Raw genomic sequence first — 27,566 nt, forward strand, 5'->3', positions numbered from 1 at the left:
GGCTAAAGAGGTTCGGAGGGTGTTTTGTAGGTTGGTTACAAAGTCCAGAATGTTAGTTCCTGGAGAAGGTGTAAATCCCTCCCATTGCTGCTTCACCAACTGCAATGGCCCCTTAACCTCACGGCCATATACAAGTTCAAATGGGGAAAACCCTAAACTGGGATGTGGTACAGCTCTGTAGGCAAAGAGCAACTGCTGCAATACTAGGTCCCAATCATTGGAGTGCTCATTTACGAATTTACATATCATGGCCCCCAAAGTTCCATTAAACTTCTCCACCATGCCATTTGTTTGATGATGGTAAGGAGTGGCAACCAAGTGATTTACCCCATGAGCTTCCCAAAGGTTTTTCATAGTTCCTGCCAGGAAACTAGTCCCTGCATCTGTGAGGATGTCGGAGGGCCAACCTACCCTGGCAAAAATGTCTGCTAGTGCCTGGCACACACTTTTAGCCCTGGTGTTGCTTAGAGCTACTGCTTCCGGCCATCGGGTGGCAAAATCCATGAAAGTCAGTATGTACTGCTTTCCTCTGGGTGTCTTTTTCGGAAAAGGACCCAGAATATCCACAGCTACTCGCTGAAATGGAACTTTAATGATGGGGAGTGGCTGGAGAGGAGCTTTGACCTGGTCTTGGGGTTTTCCCACTCTTTGGCACACCTCACAAGACTGGACATAGGTAGAAACATCCTTGCCCATTCCCTCCCAGTGGAATGACCCCCCCAAACGGTCTTTGGTCCTGTTCACCCCAGCATGGCCACTAGGGTGATCATGGGCTAAGCTCAAGAGCTTGGCCCGGTATTTAGTTGGAACTACCAACTGTCTCTGAGGATGCCAGTCTTCCTGGTGTCCCCCAGAAAGAGTTTCCTTGTATAAAAGTCCTCTTTCTACAACAAACCTGGATCGATTAGAAGAGCTGAGAGGCGGTGGGTTGCTCCGTGCCGCCGTCCAAGCTCTCTGGAGGCTTTCATCTGCTTCCTGTTCGGTCTGGAACTGTTCCCTTGATGCTGGAGACATCAGTTCCTCATGGGATTGTGGACCTAGGCTTGGTCCCTCTGGAAGCGATATAGGGGATGGAGCTGTTTCTGTTGACTGTGAACCGCTCTCCGCTGGTGCACTATGTTGGGATTCAGGCTCCGGCTGAGCCTCTTGTGTAGGGTTATCGGCTGCTGCCAGTTCAGGTTCGGTGGGGCCCTCTGGTGTTGAGGTTGCAAGTACTGGATTCAGTGCTGACACGGGGTCTGGTGTTGGTTGTTCGGCTGGTTCCGGTTCTGGGACTGGTTCCGTCTGGGTCTCTGGGACTGGATCCACTACTGCTGTTGCAGACATTGGCCTGGGGTCCAGGTCCATCACCTCTGACTGAGTCCTGATAGAAGTTTCCGGAACAGAGCTAGGCCTCACGGCTTGTTTAGCCTGGTTGCGGGTGACCATTCCCACCCTCTTGGCCTGCTTCACATGATTGGCCAAGTCTTCCCCCAACAGCATGGGGATGGGATAATCATCATAGACTGCAAAAGTCCACATTCCTGACCAGCCCTTGTACTGGACAGGCAACTTGGCTGTAGGCAAATTGAAAGAGTTGGACTTGAAGGGTTGAATCGTCACTTGGATCTCTGGGTTGATTAAATTGGGGTCCACTAAGGAAGCATGGATAGCTGACACTTGTGCTCCGGTGTCCCTCCACGCGGTGACCTTCTTCCCACCCACACTCACAGTTTCCCTCCGTTCCAAGGGTATCTGGGAGGTATCTGGGCCTGTGGACCTCTGGTGTGATTCCGGTGCAATGAACTGTAATCTGTTGGGGTTCTTGGGGCAGTTGGCCTTTACATGCCCCAGCTCGTTACACTTAAAACATCGTCCAGCTGACGGGTCACTGGGGCGAGGAGGGTTGCTGGAGAACGGGGTGGTGGGACGATAAGGGGTCTGGAGGGTTCTTTGGGAGGTAGGTGGGGCTTTGGGCGGCCCCCGGTAATAGGGTGTGGTCTGGGGTGGTCCCTTCTGGTCTCCGCTCCAACTGCGACCAGTTTTCTTCTTCTCTGCCACCTCCACCCATCTGGCTCCAATCTCTCCTGCCTCAATTACAGTTTTGGGTTTCCCATCTAGGATGTATCTTTCTATTTCCTCAGGAACACCCTCTAAGAATTGTTCCATTTGCATTAGGAAGGGCAAATTTACTGGAGATTCAACACTTGCTCCTGATATCCAGGCATCCCAATGTTTTACAATGTGGTAGGCATGTCGGGTAAATGACATGTCTGGTTTCCACCTTAGGGCTCTGAACCTCCGACGAGACTGCTCGGGTGTTATCCCCATTCTGACTCTCGCCTTGGATTTAAACAGTTCATACTTGTTCATGTGTTCTTTAGGCATTTCAGCTGCCACCTCAGCTAAGGGTCCACTGAGCTGCGGCCTCAGCTCTACCATGTATTGGTCAGTAGAGATGTTGTACCCAAGGCAGGCCCTTTCGAAGTTTTCTAAGAAGGCCTCAGTATCATCACCTGCCTTGTAGGTGGGGAACTTTCTGGGATGGGAAGTGGTACCTGGAGAAGGATTGCTAGGGTTTGTTGGTATATTCTGCTGGGCCTTTATCCTCTCCATCTCCTCCACATGCTTCCTCTCTTTTTCCTTCTCCTCCTCCACATGCTTCCTCTCTTTTTCCCTCTCCTCCTCCACATGCTTCCTTGCCTCCATTTCCCTCTTGTGGGCAGCCTCTTGGTGTTGTTCTGCCTCCCTTTCTTGTTCCTTCTTCAGCTGCATGAGTTCTATCTGTCTTTCATGTTCCCTTTGTTTTTCCTCAGCCTGAAATTTGGCTAATTCCAGCTGTAGTCGAGCTGAGGATTTGGCCATTCTAACCTCTCTGTTTTTAACTAACTTTACACCCGAGGTTTAGAAATAAACAAACAAAACTTGGCTGTAAAATTTTGCTGTGCTGGAATAGAATACCTATTCTCTGATAGTGATTGTCAGCCTACAGAAAAAGACAATTCCCTTGTCTCTGCTATGGGCCCAAATTAAAGCAAAAAACCTCCAACTACTTGGAAACCTGCTTACCCAGCCCAAAGAAGAAAAAAAATTTCTTTTCAAACCTGTGCTCCTTGTAAAAAAAAAAAAAAAATCAAAATCCTAAAAAAAACCCTGCCACTTTTGTCTCCAGGCAGATGGGTAGAGCACACACCCCCTATTTACTTTTAGGAAGAAAAGAAAAAAAAAAACCTCTGGGTTGGAAGACTGTGAATTTCCCTGCAGGAGTTAAGTACCCTGCCTCCAGGCAAAGAAAATCTGCAATTCACAAGATAATCCCCTTTTGTCTCTGCTTGGCCACAAAGCAGAGAGAAACCAAGCTGCTTTCAGTTTCAAAGCTGCCTTCTGGACTTCCTAAAAATTCCTTTTTAAAATCTGTATTTCTAGTTCAAAAAATCTCAACTGGATCTCAAAATGATTTCAGGTTAATCCCACCACTGTGCCACCATGTCAAGGTTCCTCCCCCACTCTGAACTCTAGGGTACAGATGTGGGGACCTGCATGAAAAACCTCCTAAGCTTATCTTTACCAGCTTAGGTCAAAACTTCCCCAAGGTACAAAATATTACCCCTGTTATCCTTTGAATGGCCGCTACCACCACCAAACTAATACTGGTTACTGGGGAAGAGCTGTTTGGACGCGTCCTTCCCCCCAAAATACTTCCCAAAACCTTGCACCCCACTTCCTGGACAAGGTTTGGTAAAAAGCCTCACCAATTTGCTTAGGCGACTACAGATCCAGACCCTTGGATCTTAAGAACAATGAACAATCCTCCCAACACTTGTACCCCCCCTTTCCTGGGAAATGTTGGATAAAAAGCCTCACCAATTTGCATAGGTGACCACAAACCCAAACCCTTGGATCTGAGAACAATGAAAAAGCATTCAGTGTTTTACAAGAAGACTTTTAATAAAAAATAGAAGTAAATAGAAATAAAGAAATCCCCCCTGTAAAATCAGGATGGTATATATCTTACAGGGTAATTAGATTCAAAAACATAGAGAACCCCTCTAGGCAAAACCTTAAGTTACAAAAAAGATACACAGACAGAAATAGTTATTCTATTCAGCACAATTCTTTTCTCAGCCATTTAAAGAAATCATAATCTAACACATACCTAGCTAGATTACTTACTAAAAGTTCTAAGACTCCATTCCTGTTCTGTCCCCGGCCAAGACGACTACAGACAGACCCTTTGTTACTCTCCCTCCTCCCAGCTTTTGAAAGTATCTTGTCTCCTCATTGGTCATTTTGGTCAGGTGCCAGCGAGGTTACCTTTAGCTTCTTAACCCTTTACAGGTGAGAGGAGCTTTCCCCTGGCCAGGAGGGATTTCAAAGGGGTTTACCCTTCCCTTTATATTTATGACAGGACCATAGTCTCCATTCTACAGATAAGTAAATGGAGGCAGAGTGCAACTGAATCATTACTCAGGGTCACAGGGTGTGTAGATCTAGGTATAAGACTCAGCTCCCTCTAGGTCCAGTCTGGTAGTTTAGTCTCAAGAGCATCCTTCCCCCTTAGGGTTGACAAATCTGCAACTGAATGTTATGGTCACAATCAGTTAATTTCAGGTTGTTAGTAGGGTTGTTATCTCCAAACAGAATGTTTATTCAAGGGGACTATTTCAGGAGTAAAATATACCTCATAAAAATCGTTGTGGGACTTAGAGTGCCCATTGAAATCAGTAAAAGACAAAGACTCTCATTGATGTCAATAGATCAGGCCCTAAAACATCCATAATATTTTATCAAGTGAGTGTTTTTCAGGATGACAGCAATTGAAATCTGAATATCTTTCAGAATTTCAGTTAAAAAAGAAAGCTTTACAAATGAATGGTCACTGCATACTGAAGTATGCATACTGTGCAGATACATTCTGAATAGCTTTAGAGCTAGCATAAGAGTAAGTAACAACAAGAAAGAAAAAACAAAAGGAGAAAAATGCAAGGAAAATGTTTGTTTCTTCTTTGTTAAAAAAAAAAAAAGAAGTAAAGCTCCTCTCCCTATGCTGTTAAATTATTACATTATGCTTCTGGGAAACTTATGTGTCTTGCATACAAACTGTCACTTTGCAAAGCCTGTGTTTACAATGTACACTGTGCATAAATGAGTGCAATGTAATTTCCTGTCCCACCCTCCTTCAGGGGCTGACAATTTTTACTAGGGACCTGTTAGGGGAAAACTGTTTTTAAAGCAGCGTAAGTAAAATATGCAGCTCATGCAGTTAAAGCCATGATAAACCTAAGCTGTCATATATTGATAACTGATGCCTGATAGCTTAATTTTATCATATTGCTCTAGATCAAGGGCAGAGTGAGTGATATTATTAATAAAGCCCTAATACTGAGTGAACATAGCAATACTAATTTTATGGCTGTAAAGTTTTTAACTAATGCATAGTGCAATAAAAATGTCATGAAGATGAATGCCTGGTGGAATTATCTAACTCTAGATAATAAATTATCTTCCAGAGATATATCCAAGATAGAATCAGATTGGTAAACTCCAGGTGAGAAATTTTGCCACGTCTATCGTCAGCTACATAACGTCTTTCCTTTTCCTTATTTCTATAATGCAGATATGACATCAAAGATGATTACACCTTGCGCATTAAAAAGGCCACGAGCACAGACGAGGGAACCTACACATGCATTGCTGAGAATCGAGTTGGAAAAGTGGAGGCCTCTGCTACCCTCACAGTTCGAGGTGAGTGCTACAGTACATGAGAGAGTGTCATGTTTCAGTGTCATTTTCCTACACAGTGGGCCAGATCCTCACCTGGAATAAGTTGGCCTAGATCCATCACAGCCAATGGAGCTATACTGATTTTCACCAACAGTGAAATCCTTGTCCCATTGAAGTTAAGGGCAAAACTCCTATAATGGAACAAAGATTTCATCCCAGCTGAGGATCTGTCCCAGTATTTGTAACTGAAAGCATGAATTCATATGTATGTATGAGTCTAGTTGTAGGTTTTATTGTATTTTCTCCCCTGTGTAGACTGTTTGTCTATGTTCCTTTCTGTAATAAAATTAGAACAACTTAAGTCAATGTATATTTATTAAAAAGAAAAGGAGTACTTGTGGCACCTTAGAGACTAACCAATTTATTTGAGCAGAAGCTTTCGTGAGCTACAGCTCACTTCATCGCGAAAGCTCATGCTCAAATAAATTGGTTAGTCTCTAAGGTGCCACAAGTCCTCCTTTTCTTTTTGCGAATACAAACTAACACTGCTGTTACTCTGAAACCTGTATATTTATTTTATTTTTTAAATTTTGAACATTTCATAATGGAGCCATCTGCCATTTATTTTCACATGACAGACTAGTACCATCCCAAGAAATAAGAGACTTGGTTAAGTATAATAAGTTAAAGCATAACATTTTCCTCTGAAAATGCCTTTGGACACTGGTACCCACCTAATGTTTACATACTGTAGTTGGATGTCTACATACTATAGTGAGGAGGTTTAAAATCCCAGCAGCCTAATGAGTTTGTAGAAAGTACTTTGTGACAGTACATACGGAGATATTAAATATTATGGAGAGAGAGGAAAAAATATGAAAACATATTTTCATAAGAGTATATAAAATATAATAGTTAAAATATTGTTTGTTTCATTCAAAAAAGGATAAGCCGCAATTTTGATACAATCGGTATCACACAGACACTATTTCACAGTTTATTGGTGCATGATGAAGGGTTTCAGTAGAGCTGTGAAAGGTTAATAAAAACATTTTTAGCTTCATCTTCTCTTACCCCCCCCCCCATTAAATCAAATGTTCAAAATCTCTATGGATTGCTTTATTAGAACAGGGGTCAACTGACCCAAGAGGCCGACTTCCATTTCCATCCATTTAATTCATGGACACAGTTCAGTTTAATTTGCTGAATTCAAAGAAAAAAAGTCACCCAGTGGCTTTGCAAGGGGGGAGATGTTAGTATATAACAAAGAAAAGAGAGTATTGTGATAATCCATCTGCTAAAATATTGCCATAATGTCATTTTAGATAATAAGTGATAATGTGGCTTTCTTGTTGTAAGCTGAAAATGGCTTTACATGTTATTTGTTTGTGATGAGGATTGTTCTTCCATTTTGTAATTTGATAGAAATAGGCACAAGAATTAACTCTCAAAAAGTGTGCATTTCCTTTGTCACAGAAGGAATCACAATACCCAATAAATCTGGCCATTAGTTTAGTGGCCTTAAAGTCTCCTAGAACTGTGTCCACTGTATACATTATCGGGTCAAGCCTTTCTTTTTACTAACCTAGCCTTGTGATATGAGCAGTGGCTAGAACAAAGCAAAAGTCCTCTGAACTGGAGCTTGAACTTGACCAAATTAAGGTGGAAAAAGGAAATATATAATTTAATCGATTTTCCTACACTCAAGAAGATTTCCCATTATCTTTTCTTCTTGGCTTTATAATCTAAAGGCCATAGGCAGAGTGTTTATTCAATACAAAAAAGCCACTATATTACAAGCATATTAAACATTCAGGATGTGACAGAAAATGAGAAAAGCTAAGAAATTCAGTGTTGAATGCTCGGCACTCTAGGCTGTTTGAAAACAAGGAACCCCTAAGAAAACTTCCTTTCATTTCAAAGGGATCAGGATTGGTCCTATTTTAATTAATGAAGGTCTTAATCCTGAACTACCAAACTTTTGTCAGCTTGTGTCATTACTGTATTTAATGTCAAGTTATTATTTGAAATTGCCTTACTTTCATCATATTCACTTTGTCCCATGAAAAGGGGGGAAACAGCTCACATGCTTTAGAATTTACTGTGTGGGGTGGCCCTAATTCTGAGTAACCTACGTGTCCATTGAAAACCCAGTGCTGAAGTTACATGTGGATGCGCGCACACATACGCAACCTGCCTGCCACAGTTTAATACCCAGCTCGCATCCATGGCTCCATTTGACCTCATTAGCCACAGGTGATGGCAGAATTTGAATTCCCTGACTGTACCCTCAGCCCTGTGGTTCGGAAGGTGCAGTTCTGTTCTGCCTCTTGTCTTTCCAGTACACGAAATGGGAGGATATTTCATATTGCTGAAACCCATGAAGCCTAACAAAGAGAGGAGAGGATGGATGTTGGCATGCGCTGAAGTGTGTAGCAGATAGGAAATGGTTAAAGGGAGTGGTTGTTATGACAGACAGGGCTTAGGTCATAGGAGGGGTGAAAACTGAATAGGCCTGAACGGTACTTTACATGGGGGCTCCTGAAAACATAGATTTGACCCTGGTCTCTGAGCCTAAATGAGCAAATGAAACTGGTTGCTTATACAATCTTGTAGCTCCTCAGTGGGTAACACTCATTCTATTGCTAAAAAAAGGTAAATTTCATCTTCCCAGATTTTAATCTCAAGTGAATTTCCTGTCCAGATTTTAAGCTCCTCTAAAAGGGATGTCTGTATTTTAATAACAGCGAGCCTGACAGCCCTCTCCCCAACTCAAGTGCAATGAAGAGCTCCTACTATAATCAAGAAATCACTTGTTGCAGCAACTGCTTTCAATCTCAATATAAGTCTGAAGCAGAATTAACCTGTCAATCATTCAGCAGCAATTTTTTAGGAAGTAGAAGTTTATCTAAGCAGTAATTTGGGCGGCTCTGAATTGAAATCTCTGTGGCCATTCCAACCTATTTGTTATATTTTCATCAGCCCTGTCAGTGAAGAAAAAGTGATGTGCTGTAAGCTTTCATGGATAGGAAAATGGTGTCTTGGGCTTTTCTCCAACTCTTACTGCAGTACTGACTGGCCATGCTTAAAATTCAATTGGTATTTAAATCAGACAGTGATGCCTTTCATTTATTGGCATGACATTTGCCAGTCTGTGGCTTGAATGGATGTATTCATCAGGGCCTAGAAGTTTGTGCTAATGCAAAGCTATTTTATTTCAATCAAGCATTAACAGTGATACTTGATGACGACATATGAACCTATCAAAAATGTTTCTCAGATGATTGGTTCCAGCCAGCTTATTCAGAAGCTGTGTAACTGCTGTCTCAAAAAAAATGTAATAACAATAACTCTCAATTAAACAATAAAGTCGGGCCTCTTACTTACACTGACATTGGTGAGTTTAGAGATCGCTGGAGTGTCCATAGTTAAATGTAACATTACATGTCATGCATTCTGACAGATTTTCTTTTCTTTTTTTTAATTTCTTTTTTATGTTCTCACCACACCATTGTAATGTCTACAGCTCGCCCTGTTGGTAAGTAACCATCCTTCTATCCATTTTCGCATGGCTTCATGCAATGCTTCATCTTTCATTTGCAGCAGCATTGGACTGACTTAAGCACTGATCATTAATAATAGTGTTTAATAGTGCTAACTTTCTAATGCTAGCCAACTGATTTTGACTGGGCAAGAAGTGCTATCTCTGAATCTTTTATTACTTCTAGAATATCATATGTAATGGCATTTGACAAATCACTAACAAATCAACAATTATATCACAGAGGGGTGGGGTGTTAATAAGCCAAAATTACAATAGGGTAATTCTTAACAGTTTGTGGAGGTGTGTTAAGAACTTGACACAAAGGCCATTGAAGTCAATGAAAAACTCCTATGGACTTCAAATGGCTTTGGATCAGGCATTAAATGAGCAACCCATTTTTTTTTTTTATGACGTAAAGAAAGAAGCACATGCTTTGCACGTCCTGTGTATTTTGTACCTGTGTAAAATGTTTGAAACATTATAGTGGATTGTAACCCGGTCTTGAATTGAAGAGAGGATGGAATGGATTCCCCTTCGTGTTGGGGGAGTTCTTCATCCTTCTGTTTTGCCTTTGGAGTGCACAAGATGGCTGCAAATGAAAATAGTGTGCATGTTAATACAATGTGCATAGGAAGGCTGGCCCTGGATCACCATTTGCACTTTGAATATCCCTTCAGCAAATTCAGATCCTGGTGATTTCTTTCAAAACTTTGGTTAAATTTTAAAGATTGAGCAAAATGAAAAAGAAGCTTGTCACTCACTGAAACTTATTCTTGTACTGAAAAATATTCCAAGGAAATACATTTTCTTTTGTTGTTTTCATTAATGGCTGTGCACTCCATGCTCAGGGGGATTTGCTAGACATTTTTTTCCACATAAATTACAATTGTGAATGTCATAGTTGGTAGCTATGTTGTTGTTTAGAATAATGATTTAATTGTTTTAGCCTTTTATGTAAAGAATTGGCTTCACTGCAGTGTCAGCTGGAGTTATCTATACTCAAGCGTAGCTCAAGTGAGAGTGGTCAGACAGCAACAGTTTGTATTAGCAGCTCAGAGTAGCTGAGCTCCCACTGCACTGGGCAGCGCTCGAGCTTCCACAAACACCCCTTGATGGGCCAGCGAGTTTAAGGTTAAAGCACCACTTGACTTGAGCTACAGATTTTTGTGTGTGTATGGGCTTCGGTTAGGGAACGACACTTGTTATATCTTGAGCTAATGCTGTTGTGAAGATAAACCTTTAGCATCAGAAATTAGTGTTTATGTTAATAAACACTCCTGAAAGGTACAATCCTTTACTCAGGCAAAATTCTCATTAGCGTTGCAACTGAGTATGGTTTGTAGGGTTTGACATTAAGTTTGTATACACAATTTGGAATTTCTTAAGCTGACTCTGAGCCTGATTTACACAAATGACCTCAATTAAAATCAATGCAATTACACCACTGTGAAAATGAAGTAAAGTTGCTGTGAACTGGGCCCTTTGTTTGGGAGACGACTGTGACTCAGGCCTGGTCTACACTAAAAAAAAGTTTACCCAGCTGTGTTGCTCAGGTGTGTGATACACAACTCTGAACGACATAGTTAAGCCAATCTAACCCCCCTTCCCCCTCCCCCCCCGCCTGTGAAGACTGCACTAGGTTGATGGAGGTTAGAAAAGTACTACTAATAAACACATTTTAGTTCAGTGGGAAAGCCAGTACAAGAAAACAAACATTTTGTTTTGGAAAGCTTTCTTTTTTCTCATCCTTAAAAGAGAAGGAAGAAAAAATTCATAAGCCAAGGCTGTTTGGGCTCTATAAAGACTATACTAAAAAAAATATCTACAAGGAAAGTAATAGACTTTTGCTGTGTCGACGTTTCTTCTTATTTCAACACATTGATCCTCTGGTTTTGAATTCTTTAGATCCTGAGGTCACAATTCCAGCTCCTAAGCTTGTACTGAATCTCCTGATCTTAATTTATTCTATTTCCGAGCACATGACTTCTTCACAAGGGTACACTCTGTTCAGATTTACATTTACCACACTAAAATTGTTTTATTTTGTTACAAGTAGTCATTTGGTACAAAGAAAATGTCTCCCTTATTTGACTTACTGAGATGGCCATAAAATAGAGTGGGTTGTTTTAAAATAATTACTGTTTAGTACAGTAGTTGTCAAATTATTTAATTCGTTGAGAATAATGTAAAAACATCAGCCCTAATCATATCAAATGTAAAGAGCTACCACACAAATTTTCTGGACTAATGGTTGTGAATTGCTTGATTTTTATCATTCATGTATAATTGAATAACTTTACAAGAAGTCTCAACAACAACAACAAAATACTTTCCCAACAATGCAATATATGCAATTACTGTTCTTGATCAGTTAGCTGAGGTGGGTCAGATTCACAAGGTTCAGATCTCTGTTTCACTAAGTTTAGTAAATTTACATCAGGGATTTGGGTCAAGCCAATCTCTACCAACTGGTAATAAAATAGATTATGATAAAAGGTAATGGTACTGTTGATTGCTTAATGGTAAAATATCTAGTCCACTCCTAGAAACTTATGCCTATTTTTTAATTGTGGTATATTTGCATGCACGGAACAACAGCTGCATGCAGTGTAGAATTTGAAGGATTTTGTTCTTTCATCCCATTCACGTACCGGAAGAGGTTCTGGCACTCTTTATTTCTGCTTATGCTTCAGGAGAAAAGCATCTTTAAAAAAAAAAAATACCTGGACAACAAAACCAGGATATTATTTCATGGAATGTTCCTTGAAATGCAAAAGAGGAGGAATTTTAATGTTTGAAGTACTTTTAATTTTCAGTTCAGTTTTTTCCATGATAGATTCAAATATATATTTATTGAATTTATTATTCAGAGTTTTCTTTAAATTTCATCTGGAGTAGAAAAATTCAGGGCTGAATTATTTTTGTTGCTCACCATCTTTTGTTCAAGCAGCTAGTAGCATATAGTATGCAAAAATGAAGCATGGTACTGCCTGAGGTAGATGGCAGCTTGTGAATTTTTAACAGTTCTTTACCAGATTACTCATCATGTTGTGATTTGCTGCTTGAAATAAATGTGTTGCCAATCTCCCAAATAGATGTTCTCTTTATTTATAAGCTTTTGAAAGATTTCCTATAGGAGTTACAACAGATGGGTTTAGGAAGCGGGATATTTATTCCTATTTAGGCCATTTACTTTCACTCATCAGATGCATTTTCCAGATGAACAAGTTAATATTTTCACACATTTTCATTTTTGCTGTCTTTCTTATGGCACTCACACATTAGAATAACTATGAAAAGCCACCACCAAAGTTGGGAGGAACCAGAAAGATTCATCAATCCCACAAAAAAGTATCATTGGCCCAGTCTTCATAAGTAACTGCTAAACTGTTTTGCCTGATATGGAAAACTTCCAGAAATAAAATTAAGTTCAAAAAGAAGAAAATCAACTATGTGTCTGATGCTTCTGATTATCTGCTTTTTTTCTGATCACTCAGTAAGTCACTTCAGATAAAAAAAGTACTTAGTTTTCAAATTAATTGCCTATATCCAGTTGAAAGTACAGTTCTTTGCATTTCAGTTGCATTGTAATAGGTCAAGTCGCCTTGATTTATGATATGACTTGACTTTCCAGAAAAGAATGCATCAAGAAGTTGGATTTCATTTTCAACTTGTATAAAACAATCTAACTGCAATTAACTAAAAATGGAGGGTTCTTCTAACATGGGGTAGGCAGATACATATAGATAAGTTGTCTACTTTCCATTTGCCATGTGTAATACTAATTAGATATGATCTATTCAAATTTAAGTGAAATGTAACTTTTTGATGCATTATACTCTGTTCTGGGAAGTTGTCACATTGTAAATCAACCCTACACAACTTATTGGCCTATCTGAAATGTTGCAGAACAATATATCTGAAATGCAAAGAACTGTATTTTAAACTAAGTTCACTTTGTGGTTTGAAATGTCTTTGTTTAGATGATAAGTGAAGAAGATGTTTCTCTCCCTGCAGCAAACCCTATATACTGTGAATGCTGTGTCATGGAAATATCATAGTGCCAGTCATGGAAATATCACAGTTCACACGGGACTTTCAGGAATTATACATCATTATCAGAAATGCTGATTGGTGAGATCCCACTTTGCAGAATTGTGCCATCTCTCGGTGGCAGAAATTCTGATAACTACATCAAAGGGCGACATGTCTGCTGCTGCTGTCTGTAGAGATTTGGCAGTTAATCAAGGCAACAACAGACATTTTGCAGCTAGCTCTTCCCTAAATGGAAAGTGAGTGAGCTAGAATGATTCTTCATTATTTATTAACTGGTGAACACTTTAGACAGAACAGTGATGAAATCAGAAAATAGAGTAAACCTAATCACAGGGCAACATGCACATTTCCTTGGGTTTTAGTAAGAAAACAAAACACTGAGGCAGTTTGTCCAGGCAGTTATTATCCTTTTTAGATCTACTGGCCAAACCTTCATATCCATATGCAGTTTTGTGCTGAGGCAAAACTCTCATCGCCTTTCAGGGAAGTTTTGCCTGAGTGAGTGTTAAGTGAGGACTTGGCCTTGTAGCAATACAGCATTTATGATGTGTCCAAACTGGATTTTTGCTGCACCTTTATTGGCTAGTAGTGCCATAGAGTCCCAAATGGCTCAGGTAAGATTAGCACTGTCAGTTGTGGGAACAACAAGCTGATCACAAAACAGAAAAATGCTGGACCACAAACCCCTCCACCTCAAAATCTCCCAAACTCATCTGTTTTCTCTGTTTAGGCTTCCACAGAGTGTTTGCCAAATATGTGCCAAAATCATGATGGACCATTACAGAGTCCCAGATTGCTACAAGTACAAGTATTCATGGAGAGCTTCATTAATGATTGTTGGACCCCACAAAGATTTATACTTTCTGCTTGGATCCACAATTCAGGATGCTTATTATCTGAAGCTTATTTGAACTTAGCCAACTCCATTGTGGACATTGAAATCAATTGGAGTCTTTCCCCTGACTTCAGTGGGGTCTGGGTCAGTCTACACAAACTGGGGCTTGTCCACACAAACATGAAATTCACAGCAAGCTGGGGTATGACTCTACCATGCATTAGCCTTTCAAAGACTAACTGTCTGTATGGACCCTGCCAATATGGATTGACAAGTTGTTAATGCACTTTGATCTGCTCTCATTTGATCTTCTCTCTGTTTCTTCAAAGAGAGAGGGGTTTGTGTGTGTTTCTCCAATTTTTTTCAGAGACCGTCTGCTTTTTGTACCACATGAAATCACAGAACAAGATAAGAATAAATATTTTATTATTTATGAACTTCAGACTCTGAAGTTAAATTGGAGATAAAAACAATTAGTCTTGGAATCAAGATGCTTCTGATGTGATAATAGAAGTCAGATCTTTTTCAAATAATTCCTTTTATTCTTCCTATAAAATCCTAATGGTGGAAAAATCCATCCAAAATATCTGTTTGAGTTCCATCATCTATGCCTGGGGCTTTATTACCTTTTCTAGGTAAGGACCCCAGTCCAGTGTAAGACAGTATGCATCAGCTACCCTCTCCCCATCCAAAGAAGAAAAACTGGGAGACAAATAATACATAGGTTTCAGAGTAGCAGCCATGTTAGTCTGTATTCGCAAAAATAAAAGGAGTACTTGTGGCACCTTAGAGACTAACAAATTTATTTGAGCATAAGCTTTCGTGAGCTACAGCTTACTTCATCGGATGCATTCAGTGGAAAATACAGTGGGGAGATTTATATACATAGAGAACATGAAACAATGGGTGTTACCATACACACTGTAAAGAGAGCGATCACTTAAGATGAGCTATTACCAGCAGGAGAGCAGGGGAGTGGGAGGGGGGAAACATTTTATAGTGATAATCAAGGTGGGCCATTTCCAGCAGTTGACAAGAACGTCTGAGGGACAGTGGGGGGTTGAGGGGGGGAATAAACATGGGGAAATAGTTTTACTTTGTGTAATGACCCATCCACTCCCAGTCTTTATTCAAGCCTAAGTTAAATGTTATGCAGTTTGCAAATTAATTCCAATTCAGCAGTCTCTACTTGGAGTCTGCTTTTGAAGTTTTTTTGTTGAAGAATTGCCACTTTTAGGTCTGTAATTGAGTGACCAGAGAGATTGAAGCGTTCTCCAACTGGTTTTTGAATGTTATAATTCTTGACATCTGATTTGTGTCCATTTATTCTTTTAAGTAGAGACTGTCCAGTTTGGCCAATGTACATGGCAGAGGGGCGTTGCTGGCACATGATGGCATATATCACATTGGTAGATGTGCAGGTGAATGAGCCTCTGATAGTGTGGCTGATGTGATTAGACCCTATGATGGTGTCCCCTGAATAGATATGTGGACACAGTGGGCAACGGGCTTTGTTGCAAGGCTAGGTTCCTGGGTTAGTGGTTCTGTTGTGTGGTGTGTAGTTGCTGGTGAGTATTTGCTTCAGGTTGGGGGGCTGTTTGTAAGCAAGGACTGGCCTGTTTCCCAAGATCTGTGAGAGTGATGGGTTGTCCTTCAGGATAGGTTGTAGATCGTTGTTCAGGAAACAGATTGTGCCCAGAAAATCCATGGAATTGCTTCAAAGTCAAGATGTACCGACACACGCTTGTGACTGCAAGCATAGCTCCCTGTGCTAACCCAACACACCACCCCAATGGAACAATGAAAGTAAGGATATTCCAAACGATTCCATTAGTACTGACTGTGGCGCAGCAAGAGGATCTGCATAACAATACTAGTTGGTTCCCTATCCTGAGACTGTATCAAATCCTGTATCAGATTAGGAAATCATCTTCATTTTAATGCTAAACATTAATGAGATGGGTTCACCATCTCCTCTACCCTCCCTTGATTCATGCGGAACAGAGTAACCAGTCACAGATATTTGGGTTAGTAATAAATCTGCAGTGTCATCCCTTCAGTTCTCTGTTATGTCTCCAACGTGAGAGCTTCATCTGTGATCATATCATGGTTGACAGTGATTATGTTTCATAAGATGTGGTGAATCGAGTCACTGTCAACCAGCTCTGTATTCCTGAGAAAATATAGCTGCCTCAGCCAATGTATCCAGTATTTAATACTTCACTCTTAGCTTATATGTTGTTAGTCTGTATCTGCCCATTTCCTCTACTCACAACAATAGAGCTCAAAGGGACCAAGTCCCCCTCAACTAGTCTCCTGGATTGCCATATCCCCAGCTGATAGCAACATTGTTTGACACTCTCTGCCTTGTAATGGAAAAGTGCAACAGCCATATGCTTAAATAGGTATTTCAGTCTCCTTTTAGACATATTTGACAGACACCTCCAAAAATGTTGCTGCAATCCTCACACAATGGTGTGAATCCTGTTTCTTTCCCTCCTTCAAACAATTCCTATGTCACCCTCAAAAGTGCTCTCACCTCCCTGAAATGGGACAGTCAACATCCTTCCCAATCCCATTATCACCAAAACCAGAGGTGCAGGATTAATCACAGTACAACTCTCCAAGAAAGCAACCATCACAAAAAATTAGTATTAATCCGTGAATCCTCCCTATTTCCTTTGTTCTCACCCCAATTTCCATATCATAATCCCAATTTCAACCTCAATCTAAGTATACAGAAAAAGAAGTTGGGAATACCCATCACCATAGTATCTGAGTGTCCTTACATATATTTGTTTTAATAGGTAATGGACTCCATGCAACAGGAATTGACTCTGGTCAATTTCCTAAACATTTAGACTCTTACTTGCATTGCCTGACTCCAGACTTTGCAGACTGCGAAGAGCTACGAAAGGATCTCTTAAAACTGGGTGACTGGGCAACAAAATGGCAAATGAAATTCAATGTTGATAAATGCAAAGTAATGCACATTGGAAAACATAATCCCAACTATACATATACAATTTTGGGGTCTAAATTAGCTGTTACCACTCAAGAAAGACATCTTAGAGGAATTGTAGATAGTTCTCTGAAAACATCCACTCAATGTGCAGCAGCAGTCAAAAAAGCAAACAGAATGTTGGGCATCAACAAGAAAGGGATAGATAATAATACAGAAAATATCATATTGCCTCTATATAAATCCATGGTACGCCTATATCTTGAATACTGCGTGCAGATCTAGTCGCCCCATCTCAAAAAAGATATATAAGAACTGGAAAAGATTCAGAAAAGGTCAACAAAAATGATTACGGGTATGGAACGGCTGCCATATGAGGAGAAATTAATAAGACTGGGACTTTTCAGCTTGAAAGAGAGACAACTAAGGGGGGGTATGATAGAGGTCGATAAAATCATGACTGGTGTGGAGAAAGTAAATAAGGACGTGTTATTTACTCCTTCTCATAACACAAGAACTAGGGACCACCAAAGGAAATTAATTTGCAGGAGGTTTCAAACAAAAAAAAAAGGAAGTATTTTTTCACACAGTGCACAGTCAACCTGTGGAACTCCTTGCCAGAGAATTTTGTGAATGCCAAGACTATAACAGGGTGCAAAAAGGACCTAGATAAATTCATGGAGGATAGGTCCATCCATGTCTATTAGCCAGGATGGGCAGGGATGGTGTCCCTAGACTCTATTTGCCAGAAGCTGGGAATGGGCAACAAGGGATGGATCACTTGATGATTACCTGTTCTGTTCATTCCCCCGGGCACCTGGCATTGGCCACTATCGGAAGACAGGATACTTGGCTAGATGGACCTTTGGTCTGACCCAGTATGGCTGTTCTTATGTACTTAAATTGAGCTAGAGAATCCTGTCATCCTTCAGGAAAATACCTCCATATAGAGGTGAGGGTTGCCATGTGACCTATACATGGCAAGACTCTGATTCAACCTGATTTCCTGGCAGAAACAAACTCCAAAGCTCATCCACTGATGACATCATGATCTCCCCACCAACAACATGTGCACCTAAATCCACTGAAGTATTCATAATGAATGCCACTAGTGTCCTGGGAGTTGGAGAAAAAAGTGGTCACTTAGAGCCAGATCCAAACCCACTGGGGGCTGTATAGGTGAAGACCAGGACCTTGAATTGGACCCAGACCTAGACAGACAACCAGTGGAAAACACAGTTATGATATGTCCTCACCAGACCATCCTGTGCTGCAACATGTTGTATGAGAAATATCCTTGAGGAGGAAGGATATATGAAATATCCTTCATATGTCGTCTTTGATACAGCACATTTCAATGGATTGTCCTGGAGGTGCTGGTAGGAATGAGGCACTATACTTTGGTGATCATTTGATGGAAAAGTCTCCAATGTTTTGACCAGTCATCCTGTAGACATGAAAAAATAAATTTGCCAATTGCTACATCTAGAAGTTCAGTAGCAGTACTTGGAGGCTATGGCATCACTTTGACAGCTCGGTGAACCAGATGATCTCAGCTGAGGGAGTGGTCACAGACCATTTCTTTAGAGTTTCCCTGTCAATTAGCAGAACCTGTTTTTCCCAGAATGAGCCTTTCACCTGCTGCAGTTATATATCTCTATTTCACCCAGTTACAGGAGTGTCAGGGAAATTTATCCTTGTCAAGTGTACAAAGAGTCATCTTATTCTTCAGTGTCATCCAATCCCTACTTCCAAATAAAAAAAGACGATGATGACTATTAGTAATAATATTACCTAATAGAAGAGCAGGTCTAATATTTGTAGGTGTAGTACGTCCCAGCAGTTAATGGAACTTTGAGTGTTGGACAGAGGCTAAGCACACAACCCGTATTGTATGGGTTATTTAAATGAGGCTTCTTAATGGTGAAAAGATTTTAGAAATTAAACTTTCATGCCACTTGCAGACAGTAGACCATAAATTAATAAAGTGCAACTTGAAAAAGGCCTTCAGAATGAATTTGTTTTTGATCTCACAGCCTGAAGGCACATATGTTCCATCATGAATTAGAGATCTCATTTGATACACCATTTCCTTTTGAGGTAAACGTGTTAATAAATCACTGAAGTTTCAAATGAGCTCCTATTTTTAGAACTTTAAGGTTTCCAAAGTAATTTCCATGCTGTATGTCACTGACTGTGGATATAAAATAGCTGAAATTAGATGTTATGAAATCAGTAATTCAAATTGTATTCTACAAATAATAAGTGAATATGTTTTAATTATAAATAAGCCCTTTTAATTTGGTTACTGTCACGCTTCTCTTGTGAAAGTTAATTTTATCCGGGGTCCGATCCAAATTCCATCAAAGTAAATGGAAATCAGGGCCTAGATGTTGTGGTATATTTAAAAGTTCTTATCTAAGTATGCATAATTTAAAAGTTAATTAGGTTGTCACCATTTGACACATTGTTTGGTGGACTATGTACAATGAGTTAGGTTTGCATGATAAATCCTAGTGGACAACTGTGGACATAACTCCCACGCCATTACTATTTGCACTGATTTAATTTCAATTTTAGTTTCTAATAGTGATTATACAGTATATTTTACTACAGAATTTACTTTTAATTAAAATCAAACTATATAATATATAGACCTAAGGGCACCTAGTTTGGAGAAGTTGCTGGTGAGGAGGTCATGACAATACAAGTCCCTTAGGATCATTGGGAACTGCTGGTGGGAACTGCTAGTACACAGCACCTCTTGGGAGAAGGCCAATAATTCCATTGTGATATTACTTCCTATAGGGTCACTATACTTTTTACTATAAAATTGTACATTTTACCTTGATAAGTTGCCTCAGCTCCTGCCCTCTACAATTCATACTCTGCCACATTTCTTATAAAGTGACTAGCATTCAGCTGGGAGGAATGAACTAATTCAGTCAAAATTTTCTACAGCTGATACTTTATAAGCCCCATGTGACTCAGCATAGCCTTAGAATTCAGTAACACCCCTGGGTGGAAAAATGAATGGCTTGCAATCTATCCCAATGGGCTCATTCTGTTAGCTATTAGGCTATGATAAATGCTGAGGAATTCCTTTGAAATATTTTGCAACATCGATTGCCCCCCACCCCACCCCCCCTGCTTATTAAGGCTCTTTAACACAAAAGCACTGGCTTACTTTTATATACGTTTATTAATATAGCATAAAGGAGTCATTCACTCAGGCATGAAAAGATCCAGAAAGACAGGGTGCAACATAATGCCACCATTAGCATCTTGAGTAACATACCAATGCTCACAACTGCGTCTTCGCTATCTTCATTTTAATTCATGCCATAGAATACCATCCTGTGCTGTAAAAACAACTCAGAACATGATGTGATTAACCTTAGGGTCCCCCAGACCCTCATCTCAAAGCCCACTCGTACATGGCCTGTGCTTTCTATTCATGTTCAACCGTCTGATTTCCATATCAGTCTACTCGCCCTCACAAGCTGCTATTAGCATAACAGAGCTTTAGCATGACATTGATTGAAGCCAGTGCTTGCTGAATGCAGTATCAAAGCATAATTTGCCAGAAATCAAATCTAATTTATTGTGTACCATATTAAAATTTCTCAAAACACTGTTTCAAGAAAACTGTCCTAGGCCTCTAATCTTAATTGTTCTTCTTTATATTCTTGTCTAGTTATCTGGAATTCAGGCAATATGCTTTGTTTTAGAGCCATTGTCTTTGGCTTGCGAATGTCAATTAAACAAGAGTTTCTCCACTCTGTTTACTCCAACCCCATTAATGTTACAGCTGAAATAATGAAGGGTATTTGGTTGATGGGCAAAACACTTGATTTATTACATCACAACAGGTTCTTTTGACAGGTTTTTCTAATGTGCTGAGGTTTTAGGCAAATGCAACTACGTGTTATAGCAGTGCCTGTGAGGGCTGAAATGAGTTTATCTAATTAACATTTGTTTTAAGGCTTTATAACTTATGGTCCAATGGCCAGGGCACTGAAGGGGAAGCTGAGAGACCAAGTGTCCGTTCCCAGCTCTGCCACTGACCTGTTGACTGTTGTGTGCCTCAGTTGTCTAATCTGTAAAATGAGGATAACGGTGACTACCCATCTTTGGAAGCTGCTTCTATGTCTGTGGTTGACAAGGAACCCCCATTCCAATAACTACAAAAAAGCCCTAGAGTCATCTGAAAGTGGACCAGGTTGAACCAGTCCCTGCTTTAGGGCACATCCAGCACTCTGTAAAAATAGTAGTGCTACCACTTTGGTGCCCGGAAGGTGACATTCCACCAGAATTCCTCCTGTTGTAAGTGCTAAATGTTACGATCAAGTCTCAGTTATGGTTGGGCAGCCTGGCTGTGATAGGTGAATCTATTCTAGTATTGTGAAATCATGATTTTCATCCTGTGAACACCATTACAATCAGAAGTTCCCTATTGACAGAGCTGCATTTCCATACTGGAGTGCATTGGCACAAATTGGGGCACTCTTTGATTTCCCTATAAAAAGTTTCAGTACATCCTGTAGAGAGGTTATCCTGTACAGGGATATCGGAAAAGTAGGGTGTAATCATTTTAGATGCTTTTCTTATGCTTTTCCTAAAAGTATAGTATAACATAGATCAGCTAAAAGTTGGCTGGAGGGGATGGTTTTGTACTCTAGTGACGAGTACCAGATCAAGGCATAGATACTTGTAGGCCAACTCCTGATTACTCCTGATTAATCATGTGATTACCTCAAAACCTCATCATTTATTTATTGATATTTTTAAAGTATGTTTCTAGCCCTCATAGCTGCAAAGAAAAGCTTGGACACATGAGCATAATCAGTGCAACAGTGTCTGCCTGAGTTTGCAGAAAGCCTGAAATGCTTACTGTGAGGGTGTGAGCTCCCCTATTTATCTCAATGCATGATATGCTGCGGTAGAGAGCCTTTTCAGCACCACTCTGAGAGAGGACTCTGTGTATGGCTCAAGAAGAATAGTACAGAAGGCCCAGTCCTCCCTCTCAAGCAGGTACCCCAGCAGCTGGGGTGTAAGTACTAATCCCCATCTCCCCCAGGGAGCACCCCTGCCACACATTGACGAAGACAAGCCCTCTGCTTCTTTCAAGGGTTGGGAGACTTCTTCTGATGCTCCTGGAGATGAAAGTCCACAATGTTGTTGCCACTGCCTCTGTGAGAGAGGAGGGGGATCCAAGTGGAGGGAGGTGGGAGCGGAGGTGGAGTCATGGAGTGATTTTTGTGTTATATCATTCCTTGTGCCCTGGATTGCCTTAATTCAGCCCTGCTAATCATCGGCCTTGAAATATCCACTGCAACCAAATTCCAGCTAGGTCTATCACTCCTCTCCCTTTAAATATAGCAGATGGATTTACCTATAGTGTGCTGTGTGTGAGGGTGTTTCAGATGAACCTGGAAAAACCTACCTGCTGTGTGTAGACATTATAGCACTTTTTGTAGGAGCCAAGGGTATGCTTTCCATGGCTATTCATCAGGTTGCTGCTCTTGGACCCTGGAAACAGTTGCATGAATGTGCATTGGGTCGAGAGAAGTATGGTGGGGAGGAAATCATGCTGCAGCTAAAGGCTCGAGGAGGCTGTAGGCTGAGTTGAGAGTCTAGGGGCTGTACATCAAAGCAGTACCATCATTGTCAATACAGAGGCCACTCAGAGATGACTGATGGAAGTTGAGGGAAATTCCAAGGCACAACTTCAATCCCTCCCTCCCCACCCCTTTCAGATAGCTCACAACGTGCTGGGCACTAGCAGGATGCACGAACTGCACTCCTCAATGGAAGCTGGAAAATTCACACTCAGGAGTATGAGAGGGATGAAGAGGCTCCTTGTGCTGCTCTGCATCCTGCACATAAACAGAGCAGCTGGCAATATTTGAAGTGTGTTCTAAAGGATCCTTTGGGAGAGACCCTTTGGAAATGTAAAATACTGTGAATCCAATCATAAAACACCTAAGGGACACCAGTTATTTTCAAAGTGGGGAGATTTTGCATGCCATGCGTTTTAAGTGTGTCACTTCCTTTATTGACCCATGCTTATCATTCCTAAATTCAGCTGCCTTGTTTCCATCCTCCTCCTCCATTCTATCTTCATCACCTCCCATCTCCACATCATCATTTCTCTTTCACTCATTTCCCCTCCACTCCTCTCACCAGCCCTTCCTCCTCTTCCTATGCTCCCCTTCCCCCTGGTCAATTCACACTATGTTGCTCCATTCTCCGTTGCCTTCAATTGCTCACCTCTGGCAACATTTCCCCTGGTCTTGGTCTTCCATGTATCTTCTCCCTTACCACCAACTGTAGCCCTCTCTGACAACTCTCTGGCATCACAATCTTCTCCATGTCCCTTCTTTCCCCATTTTATCTCCCCTCTCCTCTTTCTGTTCTGTCTGGGATGCCTGCTCCTTCTGAACATAGATCACTGCCATCGACAAACTTTTAGCTCCTGCTGCCTTCATCTCCTTGCACTCATTGAAACCTGGACAATATCTCACTCTGTCACTCTCCTTCATAGCTACTTCTCCTTCCCACACACATTCTGCTCCCACTCATCCCTAAAGGACCATAGGGGAGGCATTGGACTTTTCCTCTCCTGCCTCTGTCACTTCCTCTATCACCCCTCCCTTCCCATTCATTTTTAAAAGTGTGATGAGATGGACTGAAAAGGATGTTGAGGACATGCCAGTGCTATACCCTGGTGCTCACCACAGCAAAGCACAGTTGTCTCTAGATGTAAGGCACAACAGTGAGCTCTCTAAAGTGCAGATGGTATGGAAGTATCAGTATTGGTCCAGGGGAGGCTTGAGGACAAGGTTGGAACATAACTAGCTCCTGCACCATAAAGGGCCCGATTGTTGCCCCTCAGGTTTTATTGACATCAGAGCTTAAACAAATATGTGTGATTGTAATCCTTTCCTTCTTACAGCTGATGGAGGTCATACATGGAGATACTTTCTTTTCTGTCTCTCTCTCTCTCTTTTTTTTTTTTTTTTTGGTATTTACTAATTGTGTATATACTAATTAATGAATGTCCTCTGGCATGAAAATGCATTTACATAATGCTATCTTTTCCCTTTGATATTATTCATCCATTCTTTGAGAAATCTCCCTCAATTTTACATCATGTTTTTTCTTACATTGTAGCTCCCCCGCAGTTTGTGATAAGACCACGAGATCAGATTGTAGCCCAGGGTCGAACAGTGACCTTTCCCTGTGAAACTAAAGGAAATCCCCAGCCTGCTGTTTTCTGGCAAAAGGAAGGCAGCCAGGTGAGTCTAAACCCTTCATCTGAACGCTTACCTCTTTTTTGAAATTGCACATTATTCAATATTTTTAAGTCACTTAATTAACTTACTGTCTTTCACATGCTCTATGCGCCTTATAAAGAGATCTTGTCTGCTTCATTACACTCCATAAATATCCTTTAATAATGTTGTTGTTGTTGCACATTTATATTGTGAAGCGCCTAGAGGCCAACCAGGGTGGGTCCCATTGTGCTAAGTGTTGTACAGACATACAGAAAATCCCAGTCTGTATCCCTAAAAAGTTTTCAGTCTGAAACACAAGTCAACAGGTGGATAGGATAAATATGGTATGGAGTGAAGGAGACAGGGTAACAAAAATAAGAGGATGTACACAATTCTTATCCAATCAGGGGCAGTAATTACAACAGGGCACCTGTGTTGTCATAATCAGGTAGTTATAGATCTGACTGCCTGATTTGCACTGACATGTGCCACAGTGCATGCAAATGCAGGTTTTGAGCATGCAGCTGTTTGCCTCCATAAAACTGGCATGCACAATTTCTGAGGCTCATTTTGGAAAAATTTCCCCTGGGTATTTAGTGTCATTTTAATGACTGAGTTTCTGACACACCTTGGGCCAATACTGAGTTCCTTAGCTTTAGATTTGAATGTGATGCTGTCACAGATAAATCTTTGTGTAATTTTTCAATGTTGTTGCTTTGCCAAGACTAGTTATTTCAGAAGACAGGCTGTCTCACTGTTTGGATGGTTTTCCTTATGGTGGATAAAGTTTTGATGTTGCAAACCATGGCCCAGATTCTCTCCTGCACATGCGCGCTGCTAAGGGCAGGAGATGAGAGCATCAGGGAGCTGATTATTGTTACATCCATGTGAGATACATTGGACTGGTGGAATTCTCTGCTGCCCATTTGTGGATAGTTGCTTGTCCTTTGTGGGACCTGAACTGTACAAATGGCCTAGATCTAAATAGAGACTGTAGCCCCGGATGTTAATATAATTTTTCTCCCGGAGCCAACTGGATATATTTTCATATTTAACCCTTCTGACAGGTGGTTAATGGCAGTTAGAAGGGTCAGATTCAGTATGTCGAGAGTCGTCTTGGAGAATATTAAAATTGACTTTAGCCCCCACCTTGAATTCTTGGGAAAATAAATAAATCCTCTTTCAGTAGCCCTAAGCAGGCAGAACTTCATCACCACCACCACCCCCAAGCACTCAGGTTATGTCTACACTTATGGCAGCATGTACAGTACATACACTGCACTCCCACCTAGCACAGGCATAAATAGCAGCGTAGATGGCAAGGCATGGCTTAGGCAAGTAAAGACAGGCCAGAACCCTAGGGTATGTACCCTGCGCAGTTCTCTTCACACCCAAGCAGTGCCTCCCCTATCTACACTGTCCTGCTGCCTACCCAAATCCTTCCCACCAGTCTCAGTGAATTCCCAGTAGCCTTTGGCAAGAGTTCTCTGATCATATCACTCCCCCCACAACAAAACTCACTCTTGGTTTGGGTCACTGAATATTAGTAGCCCAGCGTTCTCTGCAGATCTGTTTCTGGGCCTGTTGAAGCTGCTTGTCTACTCACACCGTGAGCTGCCACCACCTCAGGTCTCTGCTGAGGAGTCTGCTCTGCACCATCTAATTGTGCCTTTATAACAAGAATGCGAGTTAAGAATGGAGAAAGTCTGCATCCTGTATAAAAGCTCATCTTCTTATGTTAGAATGTGGGCTGGTGTGGCTGTGCGTGAAGGTATCCATAGACACCTTTATTACTGCACATATTCTTTGAGGCCCCAGTCGTGCAATCGGAAGATCTACATGAGTGGAGCCTCGGATCTGTGCAAAGGTGCACCCACACGGAGCCACAAGGAAATTAATGGAGCGCTGCACGGAGTACAGCGGTCCAATTACAGGATCAAGACCAGAGTCAATATCCTGTGTTCTCTGGGTTGTGCAGCTACAGGAGTACATGCTTGTGCAATTGTTAAGTTGTTTACGTTGATTCTTCACTCCATTTTATTCATCTGATTATGCAACGTGTAAGGAGGTTCCAATCCAACCATCAAATATGTGGTTCTGATTCTTGCAAAGTGCAGTATTGTGGGCCACACTAAGAAGCAAATTGTTCCAGGAGGAAAATATAATAGCATTTTGAAATTAAACAAGGAAGTGCTGATGTGCTAGCAAACATTTCAAAAACCCTTCTTGTAGAGGGTTTTAATAACATGGTAATGTTTATGTAAAGTGGGCTTATAGTGTCACGCTTGAATCTAATAAAGTGGACATCCATCATGTTGTAATAAAGAGAAGAGCTTCTAATTAAAGTAGGGGATCATTTGCAGGATTAAAGTCATTTAGTGTAATTGAAAAGTGTTAATACTCTATTTTATCCTCTTCCATTGGTATCACTTCAAGGGTAAAAACATTTTAAGGTGAAAATGTGTCTTCTGTCTTTAATTGAATGTTATTACCTACTGATTGTACCATGTTGAAGCTGTTTAATTACAAACCTGGAAAATTAATTACAATATTGAGAACCAGATCCCACAGGGTTAGAATGTTCTTTTTTGGCAAATAAAGGCAACATAAAAATTGATATCTTCATATTTATAATCAAACCTTGAAACATAGCTCAATGTGATTCATTATACCCACATGTTGTTCTTAATTGAGCAACAATGAAGCCACACAGGTTAACCAGATTAATATTACCATCCTAATATAAACTTTCCAGGCTTAAGTAAGACATTGTTCCATTAAATAGCAGAGTCTCCACTTACTGTATTTTATCATCGAAATGAAGAATACAATACTTTGGCCACACCTAAGGTTAACATGCTGAGCATGGGACCACAGTATCTCTGAGTGTTTACTCCTTGTCATTTGGCCTTGCAGTGCTTTCTTTGCCTCCGAGGGAATGTCTACACTGCATTTAAAATCCTGCATCTGACCCATGCCAGCTGACTCAGACTCCCATGGCTCAGGCTAAGAAGCTGTTTAATTGTGGTGTAGTCGTTCAGGTTTGGCCTGCAGCCCAAGATCTGGGATTCATCCACCTTGCAGGTTCCTAGAGCCTGGGCTCCAGCCCAAGCCAAGATGTGTACGCTGCAATTAAAGGACCTCTTAACCTGGGCCTGAGTCAGCTGGGTACAGACGGGCCAGGCA

At 40.9% G+C, this 27,566-nt stretch overlaps 1 protein-coding gene across 19 annotated transcripts in view; it reads left to right on the top strand.

Annotated features, from left to right (window-relative positions):
• ROBO2 (roundabout guidance receptor 2) overlaps nt 1–27,566 on the top strand; it is a 644,167-nt gene that overhangs the window by 476,603 nt on the left and 139,998 nt on the right. For 14 of the 19 annotated variants that reach the window (XM_084645672.1, XM_084645685.1, XM_084645684.1 and 11 more), the window contains exons 6-8: nt 5,597–5,724; nt 9,230–9,241; nt 24,277–24,401. In XM_084645672.1, the coding sequence (XP_084501798.1) occupies nt 5,597–5,724; nt 9,230–9,241; nt 24,277–24,401 (265 nt within the window). The remainder of the gene's footprint in view (nt 1–5,596; nt 5,725–9,229; nt 9,242–24,276; nt 24,402–27,566) is intronic. The other 5 variants (XM_084645683.1, XM_084645689.1, XM_084645679.1 and 2 more) reach the window with 1 other exon arrangement.

Source organism: Lepidochelys olivacea (assembly GCF_965140295.1).
Source record: "Lepidochelys olivacea isolate rLepOli2 genome assembly, chromosome: 1".
Lineage (NCBI taxonomy): Eukaryota > Metazoa > Chordata > Testudines > Cheloniidae > Lepidochelys > Lepidochelys olivacea.